This window comes from Aureobasidium pullulans (assembly GCF_000721785.1).
Source record: "Aureobasidium pullulans EXF-150 unplaced genomic scaffold scaffold_24, whole genome shotgun sequence".
Lineage (NCBI taxonomy): Eukaryota > Fungi > Ascomycota > Dothideomycetes > Dothideales > Saccotheciaceae > Aureobasidium > Aureobasidium pullulans.
Window position 1 is genome coordinate 86,227 of NW_021941044.1, and position 25,718 is coordinate 111,944.

The 25,718-nt window shown below is 50.6% G+C and overlaps 13 protein-coding genes across 13 annotated transcripts; 6 read left to right on the top strand and 7 right to left on the bottom strand.

Moving 5' to 3' along the window:
• Nucleotides 1-125: 125 nt before the first annotated feature.
• Nucleotides 126-2,115, top strand: M438DRAFT_281504 (uncharacterized protein; the record flags this gene model as incomplete). The annotated part of the gene is made up of 9 exons (XM_029901244.1): nt 126-181; nt 242-423; nt 510-592; nt 640-1,024; nt 1,075-1,234; nt 1,289-1,439; nt 1,487-1,552; nt 1,606-1,936; nt 1,994-2,115. 9 exons carry the CDS (start codon nt 126-128, stop codon nt 2,113-2,115), a joined length of 1,536 nt encoding a protein of 511 aa, XP_029756694.1.
• A 1,009-nt stretch (nt 2,116-3,124) lies between these two features.
• Nucleotides 3,125-4,853, bottom strand: M438DRAFT_281549 (AMPKBI-domain-containing protein; the record flags this gene model as incomplete). The annotated part of the gene is made up of 4 exons (XM_029901249.1): nt 3,125-3,172; nt 3,229-3,602; nt 3,660-3,988; nt 4,069-4,853. 4 exons carry the CDS (start codon nt 4,851-4,853, stop codon nt 3,125-3,127), a joined length of 1,536 nt encoding a protein of 511 aa, XP_029756695.1.
• A 154-nt stretch (nt 4,854-5,007) lies between these two features.
• M438DRAFT_348737 (uncharacterized protein) lies at nt 5,008-5,928 on the top strand. Its single transcript, XM_029906215.1, has 3 exons — nt 5,008-5,336; nt 5,400-5,747; nt 5,804-5,928. The coding sequence occupies exons 1-2, from the start codon at nt 5,127-5,129 to the stop codon at nt 5,685-5,687; spliced, it is 498 nt and encodes a 165-aa protein (XP_029756696.1). The 5' UTR covers nt 5,008-5,126; the 3' UTR covers nt 5,688-5,747; nt 5,804-5,928.
• On the bottom strand, nt 5,642-6,945 carry M438DRAFT_348740 (zinc finger protein RTS2). The gene has a single exon (XM_029906216.1). It carries the CDS (start codon nt 6,845-6,847, stop codon nt 5,813-5,815), a length of 1,035 nt encoding a protein of 344 aa, XP_029756697.1. The 5' UTR covers nt 6,848-6,945; the 3' UTR covers nt 5,642-5,812.
• Nucleotides 6,946-7,106: 161 nt separating this feature from the next.
• On the top strand, nt 7,107-7,841 carry M438DRAFT_348741 (60S ribosomal protein-like protein L39). Its single transcript, XM_029906217.1, has 3 exons — nt 7,107-7,137; nt 7,205-7,305; nt 7,511-7,841. Exons 1-3 carry the CDS (start codon nt 7,132-7,134, stop codon nt 7,557-7,559), a joined length of 156 nt encoding a protein of 51 aa, XP_029756698.1. The 5' UTR covers nt 7,107-7,131; the 3' UTR covers nt 7,560-7,841.
• On the bottom strand, nt 7,820-9,263 carry M438DRAFT_348742 (carbon-nitrogen hydrolase). Its single transcript, XM_029906218.1, has 3 exons — nt 8,900-9,263; nt 8,103-8,833; nt 7,820-8,051 (listed from the first exon to the last, which is right to left on the bottom strand). Exons 1-3 carry the CDS (start codon nt 9,033-9,035, stop codon nt 8,013-8,015), a joined length of 906 nt encoding a protein of 301 aa, XP_029756699.1. The 5' UTR covers nt 9,036-9,263; the 3' UTR covers nt 7,820-8,012.
• A 139-nt stretch (nt 9,264-9,402) lies between these two features.
• M438DRAFT_325997 (ABC1-domain-containing protein) lies at nt 9,403-12,116 on the top strand (the record flags this gene model as incomplete). The annotated part of the gene is made up of 2 exons (XM_029903110.1): nt 9,403-10,500; nt 10,552-12,116. Exons 1-2 carry the CDS (start codon nt 9,477-9,479, stop codon nt 12,114-12,116), a joined length of 2,589 nt encoding a protein of 862 aa, XP_029756700.1. The 5' UTR covers nt 9,403-9,476.
• Nucleotides 12,117-12,290: 174 nt separating this feature from the next.
• M438DRAFT_348745 (uncharacterized protein) lies at nt 12,291-13,170 on the bottom strand. The gene has a single exon (XM_029906219.1). It carries the CDS (start codon nt 12,769-12,771, stop codon nt 12,418-12,420), a length of 354 nt encoding a protein of 117 aa, XP_029756701.1. The 5' UTR covers nt 12,772-13,170; the 3' UTR covers nt 12,291-12,417.
• A 70-nt stretch (nt 13,171-13,240) lies between these two features.
• M438DRAFT_348747 (PH domain-like protein) lies at nt 13,241-14,634 on the bottom strand. The gene has a single exon (XM_029906220.1). The coding sequence runs from the start codon at nt 14,531-14,533 to the stop codon at nt 13,358-13,360; it is 1,176 nt and encodes a 391-aa protein (XP_029756702.1). The 5' UTR covers nt 14,534-14,634; the 3' UTR covers nt 13,241-13,357.
• A 199-nt stretch (nt 14,635-14,833) lies between these two features.
• M438DRAFT_377393 (Pet127-domain-containing protein) lies at nt 14,834-16,776 on the bottom strand (the record flags this gene model as incomplete). Its single annotated transcript, XM_029908733.1, has 2 exons — nt 14,834-15,700; nt 15,751-16,776. 2 exons carry the CDS (start codon nt 16,774-16,776, stop codon nt 14,834-14,836), a joined length of 1,893 nt encoding a protein of 630 aa, XP_029756703.1.
• Nucleotides 16,777-18,410: 1,634 nt separating this feature from the next.
• M438DRAFT_281497 (leucine rich repeat protein) lies at nt 18,411-22,316 on the top strand (the record flags this gene model as incomplete). Its single annotated transcript, XM_029901242.1, has 2 exons — nt 18,411-21,576; nt 21,733-22,316. 2 exons carry the CDS (start codon nt 18,411-18,413, stop codon nt 22,314-22,316), a joined length of 3,750 nt encoding a protein of 1,249 aa, XP_029756704.1.
• A 1,204-nt stretch (nt 22,317-23,520) lies between these two features.
• M438DRAFT_348750 (haloacid dehalogenase) lies at nt 23,521-24,471 on the top strand. The gene has a single exon (XM_029906221.1). The coding sequence runs from the start codon at nt 23,699-23,701 to the stop codon at nt 24,416-24,418; it is 720 nt and encodes a 239-aa protein (XP_029756705.1). The 5' UTR covers nt 23,521-23,698; the 3' UTR covers nt 24,419-24,471.
• Nucleotides 24,472-24,926: 455 nt separating this feature from the next.
• On the bottom strand, nt 24,927-25,409 carry M438DRAFT_338783 (uncharacterized protein; the record flags this gene model as incomplete). The annotated part of the gene is made up of 1 exon (XM_029904155.1): nt 24,927-25,409. The coding sequence occupies one exon, from the start codon at nt 25,407-25,409 to the stop codon at nt 24,927-24,929; it is 483 nt and encodes a 160-aa protein (XP_029756706.1).
• Between the last annotated feature and the right edge of the window lie 309 nt (nt 25,410-25,718).

Consider the following 25,718-nt stretch of genomic DNA (forward strand, 5'->3'; position numbering starts at 1 on the left):
GAGGAGCTAAATGACAGAGCGGGCCGAAAGCGGCTCGGTCAAATCACCCGATGACGGCAGCTGCGAACCTCGACATTCAACCCAACGCATCCTTCGCACAATTTATTATCAGACAAACACAAAAAATGGCAAATGCAAAACGTATCCTTGTCGTTGCAGGGTCTGACAGTTCAGGTGGCGCGTAAGAAATCAACAGCTCGATAAAATAAGCCATGGTCGACTGATTTCGATGAACTGACAGAGGCCTCGAAGCCGACCAAAAAGTCATCGCTGCTCATGGCTGTTATGCTATGACTGCGACCACCGCTTTGACCGCTCAAAATACCCAAGGCGTTACTGGCATCCACGAAACACCATCAGACTTTGTGAAAAAGTGTATCGATGCTTGTGCTGAAGATGTCGGAGTTGATGTAGTCAAGACAGGTAAATTGATCTCTTTATTCTTCGCATTGCTATTATCTTCCATCTTTCTACTGTGACTCCTTGAAATTCAAGCTGATGAACAAAAGGTATGCTGGCTTCCGCTGGTACCATACAGGTCGTCGCAGATGCTATCAGAAAATACAAGCCCGCGTGCAGCATCATCGATCCGGTATGCATTATCGCCAGCCCTAGAGCCGCTCAACTGACGTGCTGAAGGTCATGGTTGCGACAAGTGGAGCAAGACTACTCAAAGAAGAAGCCATCAAGACACTATGCGCTGAACTCTTACCTGTGACAGGACTGATCACACCCAACATCCCCGAAGCACTCCTATTGCTTGAGGAATCTGGAAACAAGATCGACGACATCAAGGATCTGGACGGTATGAAGCGACTAGCCAAGGCTGTTGCTGAGATGGGCCCTAAAAGTGTTTTGATCAAAGGCGGACATATCCCGTTGAAGAAGAACTATGAGGTTGCTACTACTGATGATGAGAAGGAGGTTCTGGTCAACGTCCTCTATACTGATGGTGACTTTTGTGTTTTCGAGTCAAAGTATCAGGTCGCGAGAAACACGCATGGCACTGGATGCTCACTCGCCTGTATGTACTACGTCTTTGCAACTATTGATGAAAGACTAAACAATTCACAGCTGCAATCGCCTGTAATGTTGCCAATGGCTTGAGTATGGAAAGAGCAGTTCGTGCAGCTGGCCGCTATGTTGAGGCTGGCATCAAGACCAGTGTTGATCTCGGCAAGGGCTCCGGTCCGATCAACCACTTCCACTCCCTCAATATCATGCCCTTTCCTCCGTAAGTCAATCCGTATCCACTTCCACAAAGCTACGCTAACACCAAGATCTGCAGTGGCGGCTTTGTGGACTGGCTGTTAGAACGCGAAGACGTCCAACAAGTCTGGAAAGAGTTCACAGAGCACGAGTTTGTCGAGAAGATGGGTGACGGTACCTTACCTGTGGAGAGATTCAAGTTCTACATGGTCCAAGACTATCTCTATCTGGTGAGCCATATAATGGTCTGTTGTTGGAACGTGACTGACTGTGCTAGACACAATTTGCTAGAGCGAATGCGCTCGCGGGCTACAAGGCCAAGACCCTGGAAGGTGTTGCCGCAGTATGTCATACTCGCAAACATATTGATTGTGGCTCAACTAACCTCTTCCGCAGTCCGCCGGCATCGTAACCCACATCCATACAGAAACCAAACTCCACGTCTCCGAATGCCTCGAGCTAGGCGTAACAATGGACGAACTCCGCAACTCAGAAGAACACCAAGCATGCACAGCATACTCCCGCTACATTCTCGACATCGGCGCCTCCGAAGACTGGCTCGCCCTGCAGATAGCAATGTTCCCCTGCCTCCTTGGCTACCACCACATTGCCAAACGACTTTCTGCGCTTCAAGACCCTGCTGCTCCAAAGACAGCAAATCGCTATCGCCAATGGATTGATAATTACATTGCCGATGATTATACACAAGCTGTTGGGAAAGGAATGAGTGAGTTGGTCCCCCAATACCACGTGAGCCAGAGAGTAAGATGTGCTAATGTGAAAGCAGAGTTGGTAGAGGGGCATATTTTCAAGCAGTCGCCTAGCAGGATCGAGGAACTGGTGAAGATCTTTATCCATGCTACAAAGATGGAATGTGGGTTTTGGGATATGGGAATGGGTGCATAGGAGCTGAGGAGGTGTGGTAGGAGAGAGTGGAGTGGTCGCTCTTCGCGAGTTGCTTGAAAGACTTCAAAATCATTGTGCATTCAGACGAGTACTTTCCAAAGAGTTGTGTGATAACTGGATAGAGCAGCCTTTGTGTCTAAGTTCGCGAACCTGGTATGGACACTTGTACACATGTGTCCCTAGGTCCCACCTCTTTGTCAATAACTGGTCTCTGCATTTCGGCAGTATACGCAACAGCACACTCCTCTGAACAAGAAAGATCACCTCTAACCCTTTCGCCGCTGAAGACGATGACCGGGCTCATTCTGACCGTTCACTCATGACGGTACGCATAAATCATCTCATCCCTACCTCTCGACTCAAGAAATGAGAGCCACACAATCACGTTCAAGGACCGGACTCGCCCTGCGCATGACCGAGAACACAAACAGACATCACTCTCATCTCGACGAGATCACACAATGTGCATCTCGGGAACTGGTCTGCTTGTAGCAAGAGGAGTTCTTGGTGTTTGGAGAAGAAGAATGCGCGTTCCTCGGATGGAAGATGCAGGCTATATACACAGGCGAGCAGAAGCGGATAGAAACATAACTCGATGGGAAACGAACGTAGTCTAGGCAAGAGAAATGGACCCCATCTCGGACCCCCATATTACCGTCAAATTGTCTGTCAAAATGCAAGATGATTTTCATGTTGGTGTAGTTGTCCAAAGAGAGCACATGTGGAGCGATGCTCTCAGCGCACATTCATGAGCTCATGAAGAGCATCTTGCCTTTTAATGTCTATTTCAAGAGCCTCGCAGGGGAGAGGGAGCTTACAGACGATTGAGGATGTGAGATAACAGTCATTGTTCGTTTCTTGATCCTGTGCTCTCTCTTTCTGACAGAAATAAATGCCCATGATGCATACAGAAAACCTATCCCGCAGACTCTATCAAGCAAAAGGAGAGAAATTAAATTATGTACAATGCATTTAGCGTTAAAAAAGTCCTGTTCCCATTCGTTTTGATTTATTCCTCACCGTCGCTACGCGGTTTGTACATGATGGTAGTCAGGAACTGTGCATAAGAGTGAGTATTGATTCGCGATTGTTGGATGTAGGGAGCAAACATACCTTTCTCTTGTACCTGGTAGTCGCACTCGTGGCCAGCACGCCTTGCTTGATATTCGTCGTCGCCAGATGGTTCAATACGGTGTGGTTTGGCATGATCAAAACACTACTGTCATCCTTGGTCGGTGTGGTTCCATTGAGAATGCTCTTGCTAAGGAACATGGGAAGTGAAGGAGGCGCTGGTTGTGACTCGGCAGCTGCGTTTGCGCGCTCGAATCTGTACCGCGCAGCAGAGCCAGATGGCGATTGGGCGTCCTCTTTCGCTGATGGCGGTGGGTACCAGGAGTCGAGATCTGTGAGATAGGCGGGGATTGTTTGTGTCCATTCTCGGCTGGATTGACGGACCAAGGGAGGTTGTTGGCGAGGTTTGGGAGCGTCTGCGGGGGGCTGAGCGGGTGTTCCTGCGGTCGACCTTGGTGCAGGAGGCTCGTGACTTGACTTTGGGGGAGTGTTTTGTGGTTGGTTGGCAGCGGAAGCTTCTTTTTCTGCTTGGGCTGTTGGCTTGGGTCTGATGTCCATGGGTCGCGAAGGTTCTTGGGGCTTGACCGGAGGGGGGCCAGCAGGCACAGGCTTGCCGGGCTGAACCAAAGGTAACTGATCCAAAGAGACCTCGATGTAGTTGACAAGGATGTTCGTGTAGTCGACAGTGGTGGGCAGGTCGTTCGAGGTCAACATGTCGCCGTTGGCAATGAACTTGATGTGGTGTGTACCCGGTGGTAACTGGAGTGTGGCCGACAGGGCATTCTTATGTTTGCTGGGTCCACTGGGAGAGTCGAGTCAGTTCAGATCTTGTTTGGTCTGGCATGCAGTTGGGATCGGTCACGCCACCAGTTTTTGACTTACTCTTTGTGTAGACGGAACTTGCGCTCCCAATTGGTGAATGTGCCAGTCACGTAGACACGTTCGCCAGGTTTGGCATTGCGCCATTCTATCAGTGTAGGCACCTTTGGACCGCCGGCGTCTGTTTCATAGCCCTCGAAGCCGTCGGGCTCTTCATCATCGTCATCGACAGTACTGCTAACGACACTTGACCGCCGAGGAAGATCGGCTTGTTCGGGACCGTCGTCTGGCAAGACGGCAGAGATTATGGGAGAGCCAGGAGTGTGGTCTTCCTGCTCAATTGGCAAAGGCAAGCGTGGGGGTCGGGAGAAGCTGGCTGGTTGTGGGAGATAATTGGCGGCTTCGGTGGCAGGAGACGCAGGACGATGGGGTCTCTGCGATTGAGGAACGTCGACGGGCTGCGAGGCAGGCGACAGTCGGGGCTCTGGAGGGGGACTAGGGGACTTGAGACTCTTGTAACGGCGGGGTACCGACGGCGACGACTCCTGCTTGGGGGTGTTCGCTGTGTTTGAGCGATTGCGCTGGTGTCCAGACGAAGGAGTCGAGCGCGGCTGTGAAGGAGAGTAGGCCGAAGGGAAGATGGCCTGTCCGCTTGCTGAAGTGGTGTCCAGGGAGGGAGATGCAGCGGCCGTCTTGGACGTCAGTGCTGGGATGGATTCACGGCGTCGCGGTTCGCGACGTGCTTCGTGTTGGTGCTGCTCCCGGTGGTGGTGGTGATGGAGAGCATGCGCCGGCGATGCCGGTTGGCTGCCCTTTTCCGATTTGGCAGATGACGGAGTGTTGCCCATCGGAAAATGATGTGGTTTTTAGGGATGATCGTTTGAGCGAGGTGAAGATCGGTCTGGTAGGAATCCAGTCCGCTCGTGCTTTCTCCGCAACGCTGCAGCTCCTCCGTCGTCAACAGCGGGGCCATTTTTGACACCCGTCAGCCACACCAGTCCGCAGTCCGAGCCTCAGCACTTTTCTTCGCTTTGCATTGTCCTGCTGAGCTAGCTGTGTCCATTCGCCCGTCAAAGACCGCCTCGTCGACTTTGTCCATCCTCTCGCAGCCTTCGTCCAGCATGAACATCTACGTGTCGTGGCTTCTGACTGGCCTCTATTACCTCATATATCCCGTCTACTTTCTACTGTCCTTCGTTGCTTTGTGCCTCAAAGCCCTGCTCTCGCCAATCACGAGTGCTCTGCTCTTCTTGCTCCAACCCGTCGTCCTCTTTGGTCAATTGCTTGCGTACTGCACTTTTGCTCCATTTCGTTTCTTGCAGAGATTCGAGGTCATCTACCCCATGGCTTGCTGCCCCGCATCCTTTACTATTAATATGCTAACCATTGCCAAGACAATCTACATCTATCTTGGTGTCGCCTCTATCACCGGTCTATCTTGTGGCTTGCTCTTGCATTTCGTGTACTCTTTCCTGTATTCGAACCTACACCTAGCTCCAGAGCCTGTCATTCGGGGCCCTACTTCGAAACAATATCGTGCTTCACGAAGACGCAAAGACATGTATCAGTCCGAAGCTATGCTCTCGCCTACCTTGTCTATGAGCAGTGTGCTCGACACGCCAGGCGCAGGCAGATATGGTTTGCTGGCTCAAACAATTCACGAAGAGGACTCTGATTTCTGAGACTTGATCCAAGCAGGAACTGAGTGTCCATTCCTACCTTTGATAACCGATAATGCAGTCGTAAGTCATGCCATGTTTCCCCTTCCCAAGCGCCTCGCTAAACGTGCAGAACATAGAGTTATAGTTTACAAACCAAGACGGGGTCGCTTACCACCGCCAGATTGACGGTCGTCACGCATGCGCTTCCGGCCCATCTCTTCTCTCATGATGCGCTCTGCTGCGCTCATTTTCTTGGGTTCCTCGATCACCTGCGCAGGCTTCTTTTCCTTGAGAGGATTAGACTTGGACTTTGATGCAGCCGCGAACACGTTGACACGCTTGGGCTTGGATCCTAGATCGAGAGAAAGCTTGGGTGCAGCTGGAGGTGCGGGAGATTCTGCTGGCTTCTCGTCTCCAGTCTTGAACTCTAGAATAGGCTCAGCCTTGGACTCGGGAGCTTTCTCTGTCGGCGAAGGTGCCTTCTCCGTAGCTGTTTCTGTTGAGTCTGTAGTCGCTGGTTTGGATCCTAGACCAAGACTAAATGACAAGGGTCCTTCTTGGGCCTTTTTGGGTTTCGTCTCCTCGTCCTGAGTTTTGTGGTTCAATCGGTCTTCCTCTTCCTGTTGTCGCTTCTTCTCCTGTGCACGCTTAATTTGCGCCTCAAGCATGCGGGTCTCACGCTCTTCGTCACCCTTCTCCATGGCTTCCTTCTTGCGAACCATCTCTCTGCGTCTGAGTGCCTCAGGACTGTCATCGACCCACGCAATCTCCAAGCCTCTGTCGCCTTCTTCAACTCTGCAGATACCCTCTCTTCCAAGGTATTTGACAAATTCAGTCAAGCTTGGCCATTTAGTAGAATTCATGTGAATGTGCTCCTTGTCGTGGATGTATTCCTGGTAGAAGTGGTTGGCATAGACCTTTTTCTCTCCATGAGACGTCCTCAGGAGAGTCAAAAAGTCCTTCTTGAATGTTTCCGAGTATTGGGCAATGTATTTCTTGGGATCCTCGCCGACCAGCAGCATAGCGCGCACATGGCCTTCGGACAAGGTGTGCTGCTTGAAACCGTTCTCATCGCGCATTTGACGCTGACACACTTGACAGTACCAGCGCAGCCTTTGCAGGCCCTTGGACTTCATGTTGTTGGAGAGCCATTTTGTGCTGCCGACTTCTGCCTTGGGCATGATGATAGATAGATTCGGAAGTAGTGGCTTATGCGACCAGTGATTCGAAGAAGTGAAAGCTGTCGAGAGTGTTGTGGTCGAGTTGCAGAAAAGTTGTGAATAGGCAATCGCAGATTGATGTTCGTCGGACTTGAGAAGTGGCGGGCGGAGCTGATTCGCTGTCACGGGATTTGCCGCCAAGTTCGGCAAGCGCCAAGGTGACGCACGCACCTGCCACATCGAATTGTAGAATTTCACAGCCGGCGTCTCTTCCCTTCTTACGACCAGCGACAAAGACCGTCAAGATGCCTGTAAGGAGCCCTCGCCCGCGCCATTCGATCAGCCAGACAGTCTCGCTGACATGATATAACAATGTAGTCCCACAAGTCTTTCCGCACCAAGCAGAAGCTCGCCAAGGCGCAGAAGCAGAACCGTCCCATCCCTCAGTGGATCCGTCTGCGCACCAACAACACCATCAGGTACGATTGATCCGGCCCCATCTTCGAAGTATCAAAAGAGAAAGAGCCTGGAAAGAAGACCGAGACACGCGACGTGTGATGCAAACGAAGCATTTGGAAACATGGACCGACCCTGCACGCCCGACGACCACCAGACGCACCGAACACACATACTCGAAGAGCGCACGAACTCTGCAGAACCTGAAGACTAACGGACTCCCTCCAGATACAACGCCAAGAGACGTCACTGGCGCAAGACCCGCATCGGTATCTAAGCGACTCGCCCACGATATCAAGCAGCCAACCTATTCCCTCGATGTCGACTCGTTCGTCGTTGGCGACCTGTTTCTGAAAGAAGCCGACTGTTTCGCTCTAGGGCCCGTGTTCCCTTTCTCAACGGAAGGAAGGAAAGGGTCCCCTCTTTTTTTCCATCATCGTGGGGGCTTGTGAATCACGCAGGGAATGACAATCAAGAATCAAAATATGGCGCTAGTTCTTTGCTAGGGGATGCGTATCACAAAAAACAAAACTTCTGGTTGATGGAAATTACATGATGAAATGCCTTGACACCTTTTTGAGTCTTGTCTCTTTGCATATTTGTGATGTTCTGGATACTATACATGCGCGACGCCTTCTCTATCAGCCAGTGTGCTGCACTCTCAAGCTCGGCCCATCGACCCGAGTCGCTCGATTCTACATGATCTTCAGGAACTGCACATAGCCTAACTTCATTGCGACACTTTGGCACGCAATGCAAACTGAGGCGGCTGTTCCGAGTTAGCGACTGACATTTTAGTCCTTCAGATGGACAAACTCACCTCTGTAGTATCGATCTTCAACAATCTCTCCTCGGCCTTCCCCAGGATGTCAAAGATCTTGACTTCTCCCTGATCGACCATCAACACACAACTCGTTCCCGCATACCCCACAATCTCCTGCCCTTCATCATCGACACCCTGGCTCACTCCTGCCACCGCTCCAGGCTCAGTACCACATCTGTTCGCCATGACCACCACAGTCCCACCTTCTCTCTGACTCTGCACTACTGGCATAAACCTCTCCAACCAATAACTCAAAGTCTCCAAATCCGGCTGCATGGCCGTCTCTTGCAATTGCTGCGGCAACAATCTAGTCAACCAAGCCATCGAAAGCACAACCAAAGGCGTCTTTGCATCCACACAATGAGTCGCGAACTCGTACGCAGACCAAGGCGCCTCAAACTTCTTGGGATTAATATCCATACATATTCCCATACAAGCTTGACCCAGAGCGCCTAGCTCGCCATTGTAGAAGCCAGTGTCGCCTTCAAGAGCCCATGTCTCATCTGTATAGTAGAGGAAGGTCTTGCGGTAGCTTGCTGCGGTCGTGCCGTCTGGTGATATACTGATGACTGTATTATATCGTTTTCCGTCTGCAGTGAGTTCTGGGTATCCAACGGCGACTGTGCAGTTCAATCGAGCGGCTGTGCGTTTTGCCCATTGGGATGAGGAACCAGTGCCTGAAGGTTCAAGGAATGGTGTTATGGCTTCCAAGTTGGGAAAGTTGTAACCTGTGTTTGTGGGCATGATATTTAGATTTTGATGATTTTGGACAAGTGACCCGAAAGAAGTATTACCTGAAAAGGCCATTTCTGGTAAGACTAGGAGGTCGAGTTCGGAGGCCGAGGTGCCCTCGAGCAGGGAGTCTGCTTTACGTATGTTCTCCTCGACCTGGCCCAGCTTGGGGGCGAATTGAAGGCAGCCAATTCTCATCCTGCAGTGTGAGAGGGGGGTGGTTTTGAGAGAGTGTAACAGAAGGTGGTTTGGTAGGAAGCCTGTTCAGAAGGAAGGTGAGAGCAAGCACAGAAGACGGAAGTCGAGACTCGAGACTCGAGATGAAGTCTTGTCATGACCGAGTCAATGCTGTCAACAGACATGCGGTATCGTAATCTGCGTCGCTCTGACTTACTACCTGGATTATTTACTTATTTGAGATTCACAATTACCTTCTTCATGTCTAGATATGTAATTTCGTGAATATTCCAGGTCAAGAAACAGTTGCAGGCATGACCGGAAGCTTTGACAGCTGCCCGCATTTCGACAACATCGACGTCAGCGATTTTGATCCTCTACAGAAACACGCGCGGGCGAAAGTCGAACAGCAACTCAACTATGAGCACGAAATATCGATAGGGAGACAATTGAGACAACACAATGGCGGGCAGACGGCTGCTAGACGCGGCTAGACTCTTCAGCGCATCTGGATCGATAGCGAAACACCATTTCAACATCCGCGCGCAACAATGGGAACTCTTTACGCAGACTTCGAGTCTGGCAAAGGCTGTCAAGAACCAGACAGATCGCGTGACCCTTACGGCAAGAGCTGCATATGCCCTTTCGCGGAGGGTCAACGAAACTGGACCTTCATACCCACAGACGAGTCGACATGAGGAACCGATACCCCGTGAAGAGACGGTTCAAGGTGCAGACAGGCCCGACATACACGAGGAAGGATTGAGTCAGGATCACCATTGGGAGAGGTCCGAGGAAAACGCTGCTGCAGAAGCACCCCCAAAGGACGATTTGCACATCACACAAGAAAAGGCGCGTCGCCATCCTCTACCCGACGGCACGATACCTCCTGAAGGCGCAATTCTCGATCCGTCGCCGAGTCGCCAGGGTACAGACACCTTCAGTCAACGACCAGTAACGGACGCCCCCAAGGACCCTCTGGCAGACCAGCAATCCATCATCAAAGACCTGCACCCTACAGAGTCAGGTGCTTCTACTATCCCCACGCCGGCTACACAAGATAGTCATGCCGATCATACAGTCAAGATGCAGCGTATGGCCGAGTTCCAGATTCCCTCCGTCTCCGGTAGCTCTCAATCCATCTCCACACCTGGACAGGACACCTTCAATACGAGACCTACGGAGTCATCCGTCGAACTATCCTCTCTACCTCGCACGAAAATCCCCAAATCTGTCGAAGATACTCAGGGTGGTGATGATCATGTCAAGGACGGCCAAATTAACCAGGATGTCTTCTACTCATCCAAGGGTCACCCTGCTCAACCGCCAATTCCAAAGCAAGAGGCCATTCCCGCACAGGACGAAGCGCCTGAAGGCATCAACACTGACATTTTCCACAGTCCCAGAGTTGCATCTCTACTCAATAGTGGAGGTAGAGAAGACCGAAGAAAGGCTTACGAGCTTAAGATGAAGGCTGCAAGGAAAGGTTCTGCGCAGCCAGTCCAGCAGAGCATCAAGGCCGAAGACAATAATGCAGACACTTTCAGCGCAAGGCCGGGTGTGTCATCGCCGGAGTCTGCTACTTCGGCTTCAGTCGCTGAGCCTGTTGCACCTGTCGCTGAAGCCAAGTCGCAAATCAGCGACAAGGAGACACAAGAGCTGGCCGATGCCATGGCTGCCGATGCTACTGCTGCCTCCTCATCCCCTGCGCTCGAGTCTGACAAGCCAGCCACTCCTTACCAACTACGTGAATCTGCCGTACCTTCCTCTCGCTTTGGTAGACTCTGGCAATATGGCGGTCTAGCTACAAGCATGGCCTTCGGTGCTGTAGGCGAAAGCCTACGAAGAGTGACTGGAGGCGCTGCAGCAGCCGCGAGTGGTTCGCTCTTGCTTAGCCCCGCCAACATGGAAAGACTTGTTGCTAAGTTGTCCCGCATGCGTGGTGCAGCACTCAAGCTTGGTCAGATGATGAGTTTCCAAGACTCCAAGATGTTGCCTCCAGCCATCAATGCCGTACTTCAACGTGTGCAAGACAGTGCTGATTATATGCCTCCATGGCAACGCAACAAGCAACTTGCTGCTAATCTCGGTGCTGACTGGAAAGATCTGTTCTCGAGTTTCGAAGATGTGCCTATAGCTGCTGCATCCATCGGCCAAGTTCACCGCGCTACTTTGGCTTCCAATGGTCGCGAAGTCGCCGTCAAAATCCAGTACCCCGGTGTTCGTGGCAGTATCGATAGCGATCTCAACAACCTCTCTCTTCTCCTCACAGCATCACGCCTTCTTCCCCCTGGCCTCTTCCTCGACAAGACAATTGCCAATGCTCGCACTGAGCTAGGCTGGGAATGCGACTATACACGTGAAGCAGAATGCGGTACCCGTTTCGCCTCTCTCCTCAAGGACGAGACCGCCACTTTCCGTGTCCCTGAAGTCTTTCTCGAAGCATGTGGCCCTGAAGTTTTGACCGCCGAGCTCATGCACGGCAAAGGCGCAACCAAAATCCCCGACCTTAGCCAAGAAGAAAGAGACTGGATAGGTACTCAAGTCCTCCGCCTCTGCCTACGCGAACTCATGGAATGGCGTTTCATGCAAACCGATCCCAATTGGACAAATTTCCTCTACAACCGTGGCACTTCTGCTTCAGAGCGCAAATTGGAGCTTCTAGACTTTGGAGCTTCCAGAGAGTTCCCAGAGACGTTTGTAACCCCCTATGTGCAGCTGCTCATTGCAGCATCTACTCACGACCGCACTGCCTGCCGCGATCTTTCCATCAAACTCGGCTACCTCACCGGTGCCGAAAGCGACGCCATGCTGACCGCCCACGTCGACTCCATTCTCACTCTCGCCGAACCTTTTGACTCTGGTCGTGCGTCAGAATTCTACGACTTCAAGAACCAGACCATCACCGACCGAGTGAGGGAAAAGATTGGTCTGATGGTCAGAGAACGATTGGCACCGCCGCCAGAGGAAACTTATTCGTTGCATAGAAAATTGAGTGGTGCTTTCTTGTTGTGTGCGAGATTGGGTGCTAACGTGCCGGCGAAGAAGTTGTTTGAGGATGCTGTTGCAAAGTGGAGGGAGACTAGAGGTAAGAAGGCTTAATCTGAACATTATGTGAGCTTTGTATCTATACTCTCTTCTTTCTCTTTGCTGTTCTATGAATTTTGATCTTGGACAAATGATGTTGCTGCTCTTGAGACCCTGTCTATGGACATCAAATGCTTCCTGCATCTTTAGCAGACATCTGACATTACTTCGCAGTAGCATGGGGAGTGAGCTCATCCCTGTCAACTGGCCTCATGATCGCTAGTCTCCATCACAACCCTGCAAATTAAATGGACCACATCAAAATGCACAAACATTTCCCAAAAAAGTCGAATTTGCCAAAGAAAGACCATTCCACCTACGCCCTCTTGCCTCCTGTCGCCTTCTCGTCAATGCTCTTTCCCTCCACCCTCTTCATTCTCATCCTTCCGATAATCCCCTCCATTTCGGCAATACCAGACATGACCCCAACCATCGTAACCAAAACCTGCAACACCAAGATCCAAACAGCAGCCTCACACCTCTCATCCACCGTCCACCCTTTATTCCCATCAGTGCAAGAATCCACAACTTGCTTATATGTCATATGGTCGGAACCCCAGAGCGTCAAGGCCAGAGCGATGGAAAGGCAATTGAAACCCCGAGGAAAGATAAAGTAGAGGAAGATGAGAAAGAAGATTGAGATGATGATCGAGTCTGAGAGGAAGCTCATTGTGACTAGAAGATTGATGGGAAGGTGAAAGAAAGCTGAGGAGGTCTGGCATAGATGGTGTCAACATGAATATCGGGCTTGATGTGAGTTTTGGTCATACAAGAGAGATTCGCTCTTTGAGCAATTGATTGGAATTCAATGACTAGGTGTGTTTGTGTCATAGCAAAGTAGTCTAGAGGGTTGGTGATTGTGATGAAAGTGAAATGGCAAAGACAAGCAGTTGCGATCGTTACTGAATCGTAATGCTCAGCCCGGAGTCACACCGAAATTCTATCGATCATCTCGATTTCGTCTTGGTCATGTCACATTCGTTCCTTCCTTATGCACTTGAGAACTCATCTTCCTCTGAGTTGCATAACTGTAGTAGTCTCGTCTCTGCTCGATCAGTAAATCCTGCTAAAAGCGGCCTTTGTGTACCTGGTCAATATCAGAGTTACGACATAGCAAGCAAGAGTTTGGAATGAGATCTGAAGATCGGAAAAGAAGGTAGGATTGTGAGTTTCTGTCAAAACAATGGGGGGTATCTTCGTAATAACCATCTCTTTGCTCTTCTGGCCATTGTCGTTGCGTGCCATTACACTTCCGTCTAATATCCACGTCTGGCGTTTGAGAACAGACTCATCAAAACATCGGCCTGTCCTTGAGGTTGTGCTTGAGGAGGAGGAGGGTGCTGCTGAGGATGCTGTTGAGGGTATTGCTGAGAGTATTGTTGAGGAGCACCATATCCAGGTAGTGGAGGGGGAGCAGCGTTGAAGTTTTGAGGTTGATGTTGGTGCTGCTGATGCTGATGCTGCATGGCTTGATGTTGTTGTAGCATTTGTTGCTGCTGAAGCTGTTGTTGCTGTTGCATGGCAGCTAATTGCTGTTGGTGTTGTTGCTGCTGAAGCTGCTGTTGATGTTGCTGATGCTGGAGTTGGTGTTGGTGTTGCATGGCGTAGTATTGCTGCTGATCGTGAGATTGGAAAGGCGAGGCAAGCGCGGGACGTTGTTGTTGCTGGTTGCTCTTGAAAAGGTGCAAGAGATTTACTTGTTGGCCTTGTGCTTCTTGCTCGTACTCGTATCTCTGTTGCTCCGGTTCCTTTTGCTGTCGATGTATTGTCGGCGGCGGCGGCTCCTCGAAATTCGGCTGCATCGATGGCGGCAGTTCTTCCTCAATGTACTCGTCTTCCACATCAGCCACAGCAGCCGCGTCCCTGCTGTCTTCGGCCCTCTTTGCACATTCTTGGATGATCAAGGCATTCACCACCCTCGTCTGTACCGTGCTTCCTCCTTCTTCGGCGAAAATCCAGAGACCGTAGATGTTCGCACTTCCATCCTCTCCTTCGACCTGTAGGATGACATAGTCGTCCGTCACTTGAACGGATTCGGCCGAGAACAGTTCGCTCGAGAAGTTTTCGAGACCGCGGCGATTCAGAACAATGCAGCTGTATCGCTCAATCTGGGGACCTCCGACCGGTGGCAGAAGCGAGCAGACGAACAATGTGCCCTCTGCTCCTTGCTTTTCCCAGCTTGTCGAGACCGGGTTGAAGGTGTAGACAACGGCAAAAGGAGCGACAGATAGGATTTGATGGACCGAAGGGTCGTGTCGTTGCAGTACACTGAGGTTGAGCTCTTCGTTGGTGCGCGCCGGAATGGGTGCTGGTTGTGGGAGGCTCATGGCGTCGGTCGCATATGCAGTGTCGGTGTCGTAGTCTGAAGGAACGTGGTGATGGGCCGTAGGTCGCGGGTGCGAGTTGCGGTTGTTGCGGTTCTTGGGCGGCATTGTGAATATCTGATATATAAAGTGATGGTGCTAAGACTCGTCGCCGCCTCGTTGTTGTGCTGCTGCTTTACTCTGGTGTAGCAGTGCGACGGAGCTGTGAGACACTGAGACGTTCGTGCCTCGAAAGCCATCGTTGCGACGTCATGTCGTTTCTCCTTCACCAAAAATCCAACACATTTCAAGTGACCCTGGTCCTCTAATAGTTACTGTGTTCGGCCACAGAGCTCTGGCCACGAGTCTAGATTATCATACAATGCTCTCTTGCTAATACATAATATTTGTACAAATGGGTCATATCAATCATGCCTGCTCGACAGGACTTTCCTTCTCGACAGGTGCTGCCTTCTCTGCATACAGCCACGTCAAGTAGTCATCAACGCTCTCAATCCTCACATCGTCCGTCCTCACACCATGACTCTCCGAAGCCTTGACGTACGGCATGCCGACCACAATCTTTGGCTTGTCTGCCGCAGCCTTGTCAAGTCTGGCCCTCATTTTACTGCCCTTCTCGCTGAGCTCCTTCAGCATGCCGATATACGCTTCGTTGTAAGTGGCTGCAGAGCTGTCCGGATCACTCTTGTCCACCTTGTTGATCTTGTTGTATACTCTCTTGCGCCGCGCTTTAGTCGCCTTGTAACTGTGCCACGCTTGATCCTCTGACGTCATCTCGGTCAAAGAGTAATCAATGGTCCAGTCGTGGTTCTTCCTGAGGAATTCTGGTCGCTCGACGTATACACCATTGACTTTTGAACGGACTGTAAGCGTCATTCCTAGTAAAGGCCCTCTCGTCTCTTTTGCCTCTGGCTCGGCATCAGGCTCGGATTTCTCTGAGATGGCCTCAATCTCTTCGACGAAGCCATCCTTTCTCGTGCCTTCTGTGGCGGTCGTCTCTGATGGTGATTCGGGCACTTCCGATGACTTGATCAAATCACTGCTTGAGTCTCCAAAATCATTGAATTTCTCCTCGTTGGTTTCTTCGACAGTATCGTGAGACTCTTCGTTGTTTGACTTCGAAGTTGGATCACGCAGCGCGCGCTCCCATTCAGCAATCTTGGCTTTTTGTGAGTTTTGAATTGTTTCGATATCCTCTTCACTCATGGGCTCTGCAAAGATTTGCATGATCGGTAGCGTTTCGGCGGCTTTGGTCTCGAAATGAAATCGGATGGACTGTATTGACATTAGTACTCACTCGAGAATCATAGCTGAATGATGCTTACCTGATCAGGGAACTTCTCAGTAGCCTTGTTGAAGATTTCGTTTAGCAGACTGATACTAAGGCCAAACTCTTGATTTCCCAAAGTGCGGTCAGCTTGTCCGTGAAGAGCCCGGTCAAGCTCGTTAAGACTGATGTATTGGAAGCCAAAGATGCGCTTGACGTTGTGGTATGCAACAAAGATACCATCCATATGTCCCATACGAGCCTGCAAAGAATACTTGAGCGCAGTGCTGCGCATCATGTCGTAGTATTCTCTCTCGAAGCTTTCATACTGGCCTTGAGCCTGTACGATCTCATATCCAGTCATGGGCTCGTGGTCCTGAGACTGCATGCGGATAGGAAGAACGGCTCGCGTTTTCAAATCAAACATGCCGGTTCCGGGCAGACGGTCATCTTGAGCGTCTAGTTGGGATCGTAGCAAGAAGTCTCCCAGGCTAGAGTAATGGAAAGACTCGGGCCTGTTACGCTCGGCCTCGGAAATGCCGTCAGACTTGCCCTTTCTATACTTCTCAAACTCGGAGGTAGGCATGGTCATAAGTTTTTCCATGGATCTTCCGAGCAACATGAGAACGTTGGCGCCATCGAATTCCTTGTCAGCATCAACAGCCCAGGTATCGCCTTTTCGCCTCAAGAAGATGGAGGTAGGCGCGCGGTTGAGTGCGGTAAAGCTTTGTAGGGTGTCAGGGAAGTCTTTCGAGAACATGCTAATGTTGATCTTGCGCCAGGAAGATAGCAGATAGTGGAAGTGTGACAAGGTGCTCGTCATACTCGAGGTAGAACCGACATATTTCTTGCCGTGCTTTTTCGCAAAATCGGAGAGGAAAGAGTCTTGAGAGGAAGTCTTGTAAGCACTGAGTGCATCGTAATCAAACTCTGTGACGGGCATGATCTTTTGGAGGTAGGGGTCAAAGTTAAAAACCTTTGAACGTGAGTCTTGCAACGGGTAAACGCCTTGAGTGAAGAGGACACGATCAAGGCCATGTTGTACACGAGGAACGGGTGGTTGGTCCACATGTAACCGTTCCATTTCGATGGTGGAGGCTTCCATGAATCCCGTACCATCTGCGAGAAACTTCATGGCACGATTTTCGTCGGACGCCCTCTTCTTCTCGGCTTTAGCGACACGCTCAGGGGTCTGGGGCGCGGGACTGTTCACGAAGCGCTTACGCCTAGTCCGTAACCTCCTAGGGGTTCTGTTCCAGCCAATGGATATAGGATCACTCTTGATAGACAGCATGGCATCTTTCAAGGATTGTATGGCGCCTCCGTCATAGGCAGAAGAAGGCTCTGAGGATTTGAAGAAATTGGAGATGGTCTGGAGAGTGTCGCCAGCCTTCTCGTCATGTCCAATCGGTTGCACAAGAGACTGGAATGACTCCGGTCTGGCCTTCTCTGTTTGTGACTCGGGCGAGGCCTCCTCAGTCTCTCGCTGGGCATTTGTGCGCTCCAAGTAGTGGAGCAGTGCTTCCCGACGGCGGTAGTCATGTAGGGTAAAAGCATGCTCTGCTTTTTCGCGTACTTCCTCATGTACAGCGCCGTATGTTCTGACGGGTCTGACAGGCTTCTTCTTAGACTTTTCATTGGTTTGGGTATTTCCAGACTCTTTCAAGTCACCCTTAACGAAGGGCCATATATCTGCGGCGGTCTCGGTGTCGTTGTCCTCGCTGGCATGTTCGGGAGCAGTATGCTTAACATTTTCATCCTTGTTGTCTTCGGGAGTAGTAGGCTTGACATTCTCGTCCTCGGCATTATGATTCTTGTCGGATTCGGCGTCTAGCAGGCGCGTCGAGTGGCGGAGCGGGCGTGATGTTGTAGCGGAAAAGAGACGCAGTCGACATGGCGGACAGACATAGAATTGGGTGGTGAAAAGCGGCCTGAGAGGGCGAACGCCGTGGGTGCGCCAGCTGGGCATCGAAAGTAGCGCTTGGTATGCGTTTGGAATTATCAAAACTTAGACGGCAACCACCAATTCTTCTCGACAATTATCGATAAAGCGTTACGGAGACTATCACTAGGGTTCTGCCGAGTGGCCGGGGCGTCTGTGCACTCTGCGTTCTGATACGAAAGCGCCGAATCCGATTATCCAACGCCAATGCAGAAGACATGTTCCATGTGACTCTCTGTGCTTTGCGTAGCTATGGAAACACTACAACAGGAGTCTGCGAGAGATGGTCGCTCAAGACATCAGTCTCCTAGTCCATGCTGTGGTACATGTCTGCCAAGCTAGAGAATCAATAACTTGATCGAAAGACGCATGCATGTGGTGGTTAGAAAGACGGCTTCCTGTTTTTACCAAGTCCTTTGCGTCGACGCCTCTGACGACGATCGAACGATGCTTTCCGTTCGCTTTAAACATTCAAAGTCCAAATCGTTCGGCTCGCTCAGGAACATCTTTTGCGCCGCCCTCTCTGCACCTTCTCTTCTCACCACTCTCTCTACGGATTTCTATCGCCTTCAAGGTCGACATGTCGGCAGCCCTCTCGCTCTGACGTGTGCTGCCAATCACCTTCATCTGACGCCGGATCATCTAATTTCCCTCTCCTTCTGATCTCCCGCCGCCATGAACTCCGGACTTAAGCCAGCCATGCCCCAGTAGTACCACGCACGCCCGCCCTCTCGACGACACCTTCTTCTTTGTACTCTCCCACCGCGCCGTCCGTCATGCCCCGTTCCACCAGTCGGGAGCACGCCGGCCGGAGGCGCAGTATCTTCAGCATCCCCTCCTTCACCCAGATCCACCCCACCACCCGCGACGACCCGGACAAGCTGAACAAGGACTCGTCCAAGACTCTCAAGAAGCGTCGCGGCCCCACTCTCATCACCAACCTCGAATCCTCACCCGAGCTGGTCCACGATGAGGACCCTTCGCCCTCCTCAGCAAACACTCTTCCTTCGCCCAAGCCCACCGGCCGTCCCACACTGAGCGTCCGGAGTGGTGGCCGTCCTGTCTCATCCGTCTTTGGCTCCCTCAGATCCATGCGATCCATGCACGAAGACGACGGTCCTTTGACCGCCACATCGAGCCGTACGCCATCCATCAATTGGGCCGATTTCGACAACAGCCATTTCGGAAAGAGACTAGTCCTACACCATGGCGAAGTTCAGACCAGCAGTAGCATGTTTCGTAAGAAGAAAGAGTACCTGGTCTTGACAGACACCCACATCCTACGCTACAAGAACCAGTCGAAGGCTGCCGACAGCATTGGTGGAGTCCCTCCTCCGTTCGGCAGAAGCCCGACAATCCGCCATAGCTCGACCCAATCTATTGGCTCCTCACAGGATCTACAATCTTTACATTCCGATTCGTCCGGCGACAAGGAAGGTCGAGTCACTCTTCGTCACATTGTTGCAGTTCACAGGCTCGATGATGGCCGACCTTATTTTGCCATTGAAGTCTGCTACCTTGATGAGGAAGGTTCTCAAGCTTCCGCCATGGTCATGCAGTTTGGCGATCCCGAGGACCGAGACCTTTGGTTGCGATCAATCCGCACAGCTGCCAACAAGACTCGTCTTCAAGACGTTAATCCATTTTCTGTCGTCAATTCCAAAAATGCTGCCAGAGCTGTGGAGCGCGAAAACGATTACGATCCTGCAAACTACGTTATCTACAAGGTTGTACAACGCCAATTTTCAAAATCTCGATCGTCCACCGATGACTTGTCCAAAATCGCCTCGACTGTCTGCTTCCTAGCCATTGGTATACACAAGGTCCACATGATCCCTTTGATCAAGACCACTAGCCGTGTTTCGTCGCCTTCACTGTCTGCAAGCAATGTTCCGACATCGTATGGCATTCTCAACATGACTGCAATTCGATTGAGTCATTCAGATGACCATTTTGAACTCACCTTCCGACAACCCATGAAACGCCCAAAAACCCTGTACTTGGCTTCTCTGGCGTCTCAAGATATTGCGCTTCGTCTTCATCATGTTGAGAATGTCCTCCGTCCCGAGTGCTCTTCTCGCCTGTTCAAGTTTAATGTCCCACAAGAGATTGAAGACCATCTTCCTCCGTCGGTGAACTCGGACGCTGAGGACCATTGCTGTTTCGAACGCACGCTAACAGCTTATTGTATCGCATACGACGTGAATCCGTCCAATATCTGTTACACCATCGACTACACATGCGAAGACGCGCCTCGTTTCCAACTACTACCCTTTGCGGACGCACGTCGACAAAAGCACAGCGCAGCCGAGTTACTGGCTGTCATGCGAGCTTTGCGATACAACGAGTCTTTCAATTCGCTCTCTTTTGCTGACGTTCAGCTTGATGTGCTCAATGGACTTCACGACAATTATGGCTCGGAGCATGTCTGTACAAGAACGAAACGAGGAACGCCGCTTCGTCTAACCGCACAGGAACTCACTGAATCTTGCCTATTGATACAAGAAGTTCGTGCTTTGGCCGCAACAAATAAGAAGCTTCGGAGAATGGACTTTTCCAGATGCATTGTCGCAAAGCCTCCGGATTACACGGACGATTCGGAGGTCAAAATCAAGGATATTGGGTGTGGTGTGGTCGAAGCTCTTTCTCCACTTTGCAAACATCAAATCACCAATGTTGACTGGATCGCATTGAATGGGATCCACCTGAGTGAGACCGATCTTGACTACTTGGTCGGGGCAGCGAGCGACAAGGCCTGTCATTTCCGCGCCATAGAACTGAGCAGGTGCTCGTTGACTGATCGTACATTGAGTTTGATTCTGGATTCACTTCGTGCCCAAGACAATACTCTGGAGGCTTTGGACATTTCAGGAAACCTTGCACGTCTTGCCCCGGCCGTGTTCGATGGGCAGATTAGCGTGTTTGGATTCATTCGAAAGCTCAACCTGTCTTTTGCTTCTCGGACTTCAGGGGCTGAACCTCTTTTCAACGCCGAGACTCTCCTTACCTGGCGTTTGGAAGAGCTCAGGCTGACGGGCACCTCACTGAATGAGAACACAATCCAAGCACTTGCAACATACCTCAAGCACCAGCAATCAGATACTCTCCGGGAACTTTATCTGGACTCAGCATACATGTCTGGCAGTGATATTGCGACCATCATGCGCGCCACTAAGCGTGGCTCAATCGAGCCCCGTTCCCTTCATCTCGACATCAGTCACAACAATATCACCAAGGATCACGATCAATTATGTAAAGCTATCGCGGATGGTTCAACACCTACTCACCTCACGATCCGTGCCATCGAATATCGTGAGGAATCAGTCTTCCGACACTTGATCAACGCTTTGAGGAAGAATCACAGTATCCGATATCTCGATATCTCCAGAACAACATTACCCAGTGACGCAAACGATGATACCAGTCGCGCCTTGGAGTCGCTCTTCGCGGAGAACAGTACGCTTGAAGAACTAGACATTTCAGGAGAAGACTCACGTCTGGAAACCTCACGATTTGGTGTCGGGCTCAACCAAGCGCTAAACGGTCTGCGACACAACACAGGCTTGCATGTTCTTCGAGTCCAGTATCAAAGACTCGGTCTGCCTGGTGCCAGTATGCTAGCGGAAGTCTTGAAAGTGAACAGAACATTGCGTGAATTGCATTGCGAACACAACGATATACCCCTATCCGCCTTCACCGATATGATCAATGCACTAGGCAAGAACACCACGCTTGTCTACATGCCATACCTGGACGAAAGCCGTCTAGCGGCTCTGAAGCACACAGAGACTCAGGTCAAGCATATTCGCGATGAAGTTCCAGCTACAACGGCGCCTTTGAGACCTTCAATATCAGCACCTCCCGCAAAACCACTGCCTTCCTCTTCCTCGTCCTCTACATTTCGCAAGGGACTCGCCAACATGAAGAGAACGGTCAACCGGAGTTCTTCAGCAGCTGCCCCATCCTTCCCTTCGCTAGCACCCTCCCCACGCCACACCTCATCCCCACTTTCATCTTCACGCCCATTCTCGCCGTCCAAAACTAAAGTCAACAACCTTTCTAACTCACCGATTACCGCACCAATTCCTTCGCTTACAGATCAAGACATACAAGCTGCTCTGCGCCTAGTCACCGAGTCATGGGATCGCCAACAGTACCGACTGCAACAATATCTGGAAAGAAACTGCTGCATCCTGCACGGTGTACCAACATCTATGGAGATCGAAGAAGAAGCATTCGAGCGCACAACTAGTGTTGGCACATTGTCACAACTCATCGAGAAAGTGAAACTTGACTCGACCCCCACTGCAGAGAAAGAGCTAGACTTCGGCAATGGATATGGACTACCCGAACCGAACGTTGTGGAGGAAGAGGAGGACATGCAACAGCGAGAAGGACTGAGACTATCCCTCCCACCACGATTGCAACTACGCCATGACGTTGAAGAGGATGAACAACCATCGGTTAGCTTTAAGCAGTTCTTGCTGGGCCGTCACGAGATGAGTAGTCCTGAAGACATGGTCGATGGTGTAAGTTCTTCCAGTGCCGCCACCGAAGGCGAAGACAGCGAACTGCCCAGCCCTGTGCTCGAGATGGGCGGACCAGGAGTCAAAGGACTGGCAGGCCTAGGCATCAACCAAGGAGATCTCAAAACACCCACCCAGAAGAGCTTCTTCGGTTGATCACCATCATCGACAAACAAAATTCTCTTCGACAACCACTTTTTTTCTTCTCATTTGTTCAGATTCATTTCTTATCTCATACTTCGGGAGTTCATTGACGACGAAGGATCTTTTGTATACCCAATTGATAGGGCATGGCTGGAACGGGAATCTCATATGGTGGGCAAAGGAGGGAAATGGAATGGACAGGAAAGGGTGCTGACTCCAGGAGAGGCTGCCTGTCTAGCAACGCAATTTTTCTTTCTTGTGCATAATGTTAAATGTGAATCAAATGAATCAACAATCAACTGTATCTGACAGCACTATTTTCTTGCAAATTACTCATTGAAAGTTCGTTTTGTGAATATTTACTCTACTCACTCTCTCGCTCGAATTTCAAAAATTGCCGAGGGCGGGTCTTGAACCCACGATTTCACCAAGCGGGTTGAGGCCCTGTCTTCGGCTGGAGGTGGACTGGTATCACGAGCAAACTTGTGTCTCAAATCTGCTGCAACCATCAGAGGACCGCAGTAACCCTCTCCCGTCCTGTACCAACGTATTATAAGAGAAAGGATTACAAAGACGAAGATCAAGGATGCAAAACAGAAGCACGCCAAGCCTACGCATAATCTCTCCTCAGCCCACCCTGTCCGCCAAGCCATGAATCCATACGCCCAAAAATTCTCAACTTCTCATGAAACCACCACCATTTCTTCCGCCGTCTCTTCCAGCATCACAAAAGGAATTAACCTGCAAAAGAGCAAAAAGAGAATCGCCAACTGGATGTGTAGGAATAGCCGAAGGCGGGGCTCGAACCCGCGACCTTGAGGTTTGGATTTATCAATTGATAAGAGCCACACGCTCTACCGATTGAGCTACCCCGGCAGGTCTGATGATCAAGTTCACTGAGTGAACTGGCTGTTGACGATGGAAGGAATGGCAAGATTTGGGTAAATGTATCCTCAACGCGAAGAAGCCAGGTGGTGCTTTAGACGGCCGCCGCCGTGTTGAATCATACTTGGTGCTGTCTGTTTAGTGAAAGTAGAAGCGATCGACGACATCATGTGCTGTTGAAGGCATCGAGTGCCGTCTGAAACTACTCAACCAGAAGGTCTGCTTGTAATGTCGAGAAATATAAGGAAGACGGAGGTTGATGTTGCGAGATGGAAAGGAGAGATAAAGCCACGCCGCTTGCCCGCTTCGGCCAGTTCCACCTCATCCCTCGGCTGAAGTCGAGTTCTATCTTGGCTTGCATACATAAGCAGTCATCTCAAGGGCGTGCATATCACTATCTAGACTATATCAGAAAGTTCATTTCCACTTTCCACGAACGTCCTTCTTGTCTCGAGACATCTACACCAATCATCTCCCAAACCCAACTTGTCAATTTTCCAAACACCACCATGACCAAACTCACATCTTTCAAACTCCTCTCCTTCGACGTCTACGGCACCCTGATAGATTGGGAGACCGGCGTGATCAATGCCCTCCAACCTCTACTAGACACCAACAACAAAACCTCCTCCTACACACGCAAGCACCTTCTCCAAATCTACCACAAACACGAAGCATCCCAACAAACCAAAACACCAGAAATGACATACTGCGACCTGCTGTCTACAATCCATCCAGCCATCGCCGCAGATCTGGAATGCGAGAAACCATCAGAGGAGGCAAACAAAGCATTCGGCGATTCAGTAGGACAATGGCCTGCTTTCCCTGATACAGTAGCCGCTCTACACATTCTCAAGAAACACTACAAACTCGTCGTCCTCAGCAACGTCGACCGCACCTCTTTTTCAAAAACCAATGCGGGACCACTTCAAAACTTCCCTTTCGATGCCATCCTCACGGCTCAAGATGTTGGAAGCTACAAGCCTAACCTCAAGAATTTCGAGTATATGCTTAAAGAAGTGAAGGGGAGGTTTGGAGTTGAGAAGGAGCAAGTGTTGCAGACGGCGCAGAGTCAGTTTCATGATCATCATCCGGCAAAGAAGATGGGGGTTATGGGCGCTTGGATCGTGAGACCAGGGGCGGAGATGGGGAATCAGGAGGAAGAAGTCTATGATTGGAAATTTGACACGCTTGGGGAGATGGCTGAGGCTGTTGAGAAGGAGGCGTAAAGTCATGGGACGTAGTTCTTTCTTAGATGTGTATAGATGAGTTAGTCAGCTGTCAATATGTAAAAAGTTCCCTCGATGGAAGACATGGTTCTCAGGAGAGCTGCTAAGTAAAATAACCTCTCTCGTTGAAACTTTTCTTAAGAGTCGAAGCAACTTGCTTTACGATGGTGTTGTAAATATGGAGAGCGAGGGCAAAGTCGATGGCAAAGGTCTAAGGCAGGCACAATCCAAATCACATGTCATTACGCAGGCACACATCAGACCAAGGAAAATATAGTTGCTCCAACAGTGTATACATTTTAATTCAAACATCGCGATGATATGTAAGCACTGTAGCTGACAGATGCGGAAAGCAAAATGAAAAGGAGTTCTGGTTCATAAACTCGTTCCGTCTCTATATCTCCTGATCACAAGCAGGACGATAACTTCAGAGAGTACAATATCTTTGTGCCATTCTCCCTTTGGTACGAGCAAAGGGTCAAGCATTCATAAAGACTCCAGGTCAATATCAATATCCTTCGATTTTGAGGTATGCTTTGCGACCTCTAGGGTGGCGGTTGGTACCATTCGTGAATGCGCTTTCGAGTCGCGAGATCATAGCGTCGTCGGCTTCTTTGAGTAGTTGCTCTCTTGGCCTTGTGTCTGTAGATGATTTAGACGGCGATGGTGAGGTCAAGGTTGTTCTGCTGGATGAGGAAGAGTTCGAAATCATGCTCATCTCGTCAAAGGCGTCGCTGGTCCAGCCAAAGACTTCGTTGTGGATGCGACGTTGTTGTGTGCGTTTGCTGCTGATAGGATAGCAGGACTTCTCAGGTATGCTTTTGGCAGGTCTGCTGATGGTGGTACGCAGTTTAGCTTGTGCGGAGGTGAGCCATTTGGTGAGACGGCAGACCTTTCGTGCCTTGCGGCTTGATGTGGTAGTTGGTGTCTTGAGGCCTTGACCTGCGACGGTGGCAAGTGCCAGAGTATGAGGGTGCATGATGTTTGCCATGTTTTTTGAGGTAGATGAGAGAAGAAGAGTAAGGTGTGCGTAGCGTTTGATGTGCTTTTCGCTTTTAGTCGTGGGTTGATGGTATGGATGAGTTTTCTTGACTGACAGCAGCTATGAGAACTTGGCGATGGACAAAGGAAGCGAAGTGCAGGACGGCGATGAGATTTCTCTTATACTAGAATATCAACTCACGATGAGTTCTGCCTTGAGACATCTCCTTCATATGAGTGGTTGTGACCTGGCACCTGACTAATAATACGCTTGTGGTTGTATAGGACTTCAACCCCAGCCAATGGAATTCGTGGAACA